This window comes from Camelina sativa, chromosome 19 (assembly GCF_000633955.1).
Source record: "Camelina sativa cultivar DH55 chromosome 19, Cs, whole genome shotgun sequence".
Classification (NCBI taxonomy): Eukaryota; Viridiplantae; Streptophyta; class Magnoliopsida; order Brassicales; family Brassicaceae; genus Camelina; species Camelina sativa.
In genome coordinates, this window is record NC_025703.1 from 16,924,604 (window position 1) to 16,927,529 (window position 2,926).

The 2,926-nt window shown below is 34.4% G+C and overlaps 1 protein-coding gene across 1 annotated transcript; it reads right to left on the reverse strand.

Annotated features, from left to right (window-relative positions):
- On the reverse strand, positions 770-2,415 carry LOC104766559 (autophagy-related protein 8d). The gene is made up of 5 exons (XM_010490471.2): positions 2,266-2,415; positions 1,523-1,578; positions 1,391-1,443; positions 1,155-1,273; positions 770-1,044 (listed from the first exon to the last, which is right to left on the reverse strand). Exons 1-5 carry the CDS (start codon positions 2,300-2,302, stop codon positions 947-949), a joined length of 363 nt encoding a protein of 120 aa, XP_010488773.1. The 5' UTR covers positions 2,303-2,415; the 3' UTR covers positions 770-946.

Below are 2,926 nucleotides of genomic sequence, written 5' to 3' on the forward strand. Positions count from 1 at the left end.
CGTCTTGGAGAGCAAGTTTTGGTAATCTTCGCCGGAGATGGAACTACCCCAACCTCCATAGAAGGAAGTTCCTAGCAAACCTCGATTATATCCTGTTGCAGGAAGTGAAGCAGCAGCCATAATCAAATTAGCTTCTCTCTGTCTCTCTGATCGGTTCTAATGGTAGAGAGAAAGAGAAAGAGAAAGAGAAAACTGATTTGTGTGGTTTTGGTTTTTGAGTTTCACATTTTGGTGTGGACGAGGTTTTGGGTGTTGTTTTGGTTTGGATGGAGAAACCATAGCCACAAATATGATTCTGGTCTTACGCGTTTTATTATTATTGCGTTTAGGATTTTTAAGTTTTTTTTCCTACATAAACCTTTCTCCACCGTCCGATCATTTATTATTTATCTTATTAGTTATTATTATTACTGCTTTTCTTTCGATCAAAATTATTATTTTTTCTTTTTTCTTGCTAGAGAGTAGTAATTGATCTACGAAGAATCTTTAAAAGGAGATTGCAAGAATTTGGTAGATTTGATACAAAGAATCTGGATACAAAGCAGTTGGACACTGCCAAGCTGAAGTTTGAGAAGAGTGGAATCACAAGGATTCAAAATACTAGTGAAAAAGGCAGGCCAATATTAGCACATGAATCGATTCGACGAGGACACTAATATCATGTTATAATTTTCAATAACAAATCTTAATCAATGAATGAAACAAGTGGCTTCTCTAACCTTAAATCTTCATCTATATAGCGACTAGGAATGAAATAAAGTGTAGCATCAAGGGGAAGAAAGAAGCACCATGAATGGGAAGAGCTTTATCATGTTCATAACATAGCATGCAAATTATATGCAAGTTTCAAAAGCTTAGTCCAATGTCATAAAACCAAGAGACATGCAAAGAAATTGACAGACTGTACATTGATAATCCTTGATGCATCCCACACATTCCAAGCGCATTAGAAGAAGATCCCAAACGTGTTCTCGCCACTGTAACTCATGTATAGAAACCCGTCTTCATCTTTGTGCTCTTCATAAATCGCAGACATTATAGCCGCTGCAATAACAAGGATAACACTACTACTATTAGTTCCACAATGACAAAAAAGATATGATTCCTTGAACTGGAGAAGTAGATGAATAGGGAAGGGCGTGTTTATATCAAACCAGTTGGTGGTAGAATGTTCTTCACAAAAATGAATATGGCTTTCTCAGGACTGAGCTTGATCCGCTTCCGTACAACATAAACAAACTGGCCAACAGTCAGATCAGCTGGAACCAAGTACCTGAAGTTTGTCCAATAAGTCAGCCAAATTCGTTATCTCAACAGGGCATAAAGAATCCTAAGCAATAAACCATGAAAACACAAAGAGAAGAATCTCTGAAGCAAAGCCAAGACTTACTTTTTCTTATCGATATCAGGGACATCACTCTTCTCGGCTTTTTCAACAATGACCTGCACAATTAAAGACAGAATAAGGCAAAGGTTGCTATGCACTTTCTTGAAACAAGATAGAGAATTATCTCATTCATACAGGTATTCTATCTGGATACTTCTCCCTGATACGAGCTGCTTCAGCCTGTCTCTTTTCTGTAACATTCAAGACCAAAAATACACACGAACAGATTAATATTTCCAACAGATTAATCTATTTGCATCCTCAGCAAAACCAAAAACGAAACCAGAGAGACTGATCGCGTGAAATACACAGACTCGGCGACAAAAAAAAAAAACAGAGAGACTTCAACATCAATAATCATCTCCACCTGAACAGAGATTCTAATGTATTTGCATCCTCAACAAAAACAGAACAATGTTCAATCGAGACTATGTTCAGGGACTGATATAGCGTTTCTAAGCCCGTGAACAACAGACAAAATCAAGAGAGATATACGTCAACCTTATTTCATCTTCGACATCAAACATTCTTATCCACTTGTTTCAATCACGATTACTGTTATAACACTAATCCAGGAACTAATACACAGAAGAGAAGAGAGACAAGTGAATCATATCATCGTCAACATCGATTCTGCAGGTACTAAAATTTAGAACGGAATCAAAAGGAAATCAGATTCAAGGAACAATTCATGCAGAATCAAAGCAATAGTAATTGAAGAAAACCTGAAACTAAGAAACCAGAATTTGGGAATTTTTAAAAACCTACTCGCTAAAAAACCCTATACGATGAGAGAGAGAGATACACAAAGATTGATCGATTAAGGTTAAATCGATAGATAAAAGAGATGAGTAAAAAGGGGGAAAAATCAAACGAACCGAGAGGATGTTCATGCTTGAAGGAGCTAATCGCCATGATTTTCACGAGTTTCGCAGTCGCAGCGACGAAGAGAGAAGACAAGAGAAGCAAGGGTTTGTTGTTAACGTCGAATTGGGATATCGAATGAGATAATTAGAGAACAAGGGTTTATTTTTAATATTTTAACTAGGTTTTGAATCCATACGCGTGAGTTTATTTAATATATTTTGGTGAATATTAGATATGATTAATGTTAGTTATGAAATATTATGTTATAAAAACTTTTAAATTCCTATTAAGACAATTTTTTTTATTTTAAACACACAATTTTAAAAAATATAAAATAGTATAACGTTATACTTAAATGTTACACTCTTTTAAAAATTCAAATATGATAAGATATCATGAATTTATACTTAATCTTATAATTTTCTCTCTTCTTCTTTTCTAGGCGATATGAGACGTTGTACATACAATTATTTATAAGTATTATAATATAGAAATTTAACATAATTTCAAAAATGTTAAATATTGGCTGATCCTGATTGATTGTTTTAAAAAATCGTAATATAGGCAATTCTGAAATTTTTAAAAAATGTTAATTAGTGAAGTGGCTACTCCCTCTTGGTTGTTCTAAATCCTATGTGGATAGCTTTAGGAACTTATAGCTTCTACTTTTAT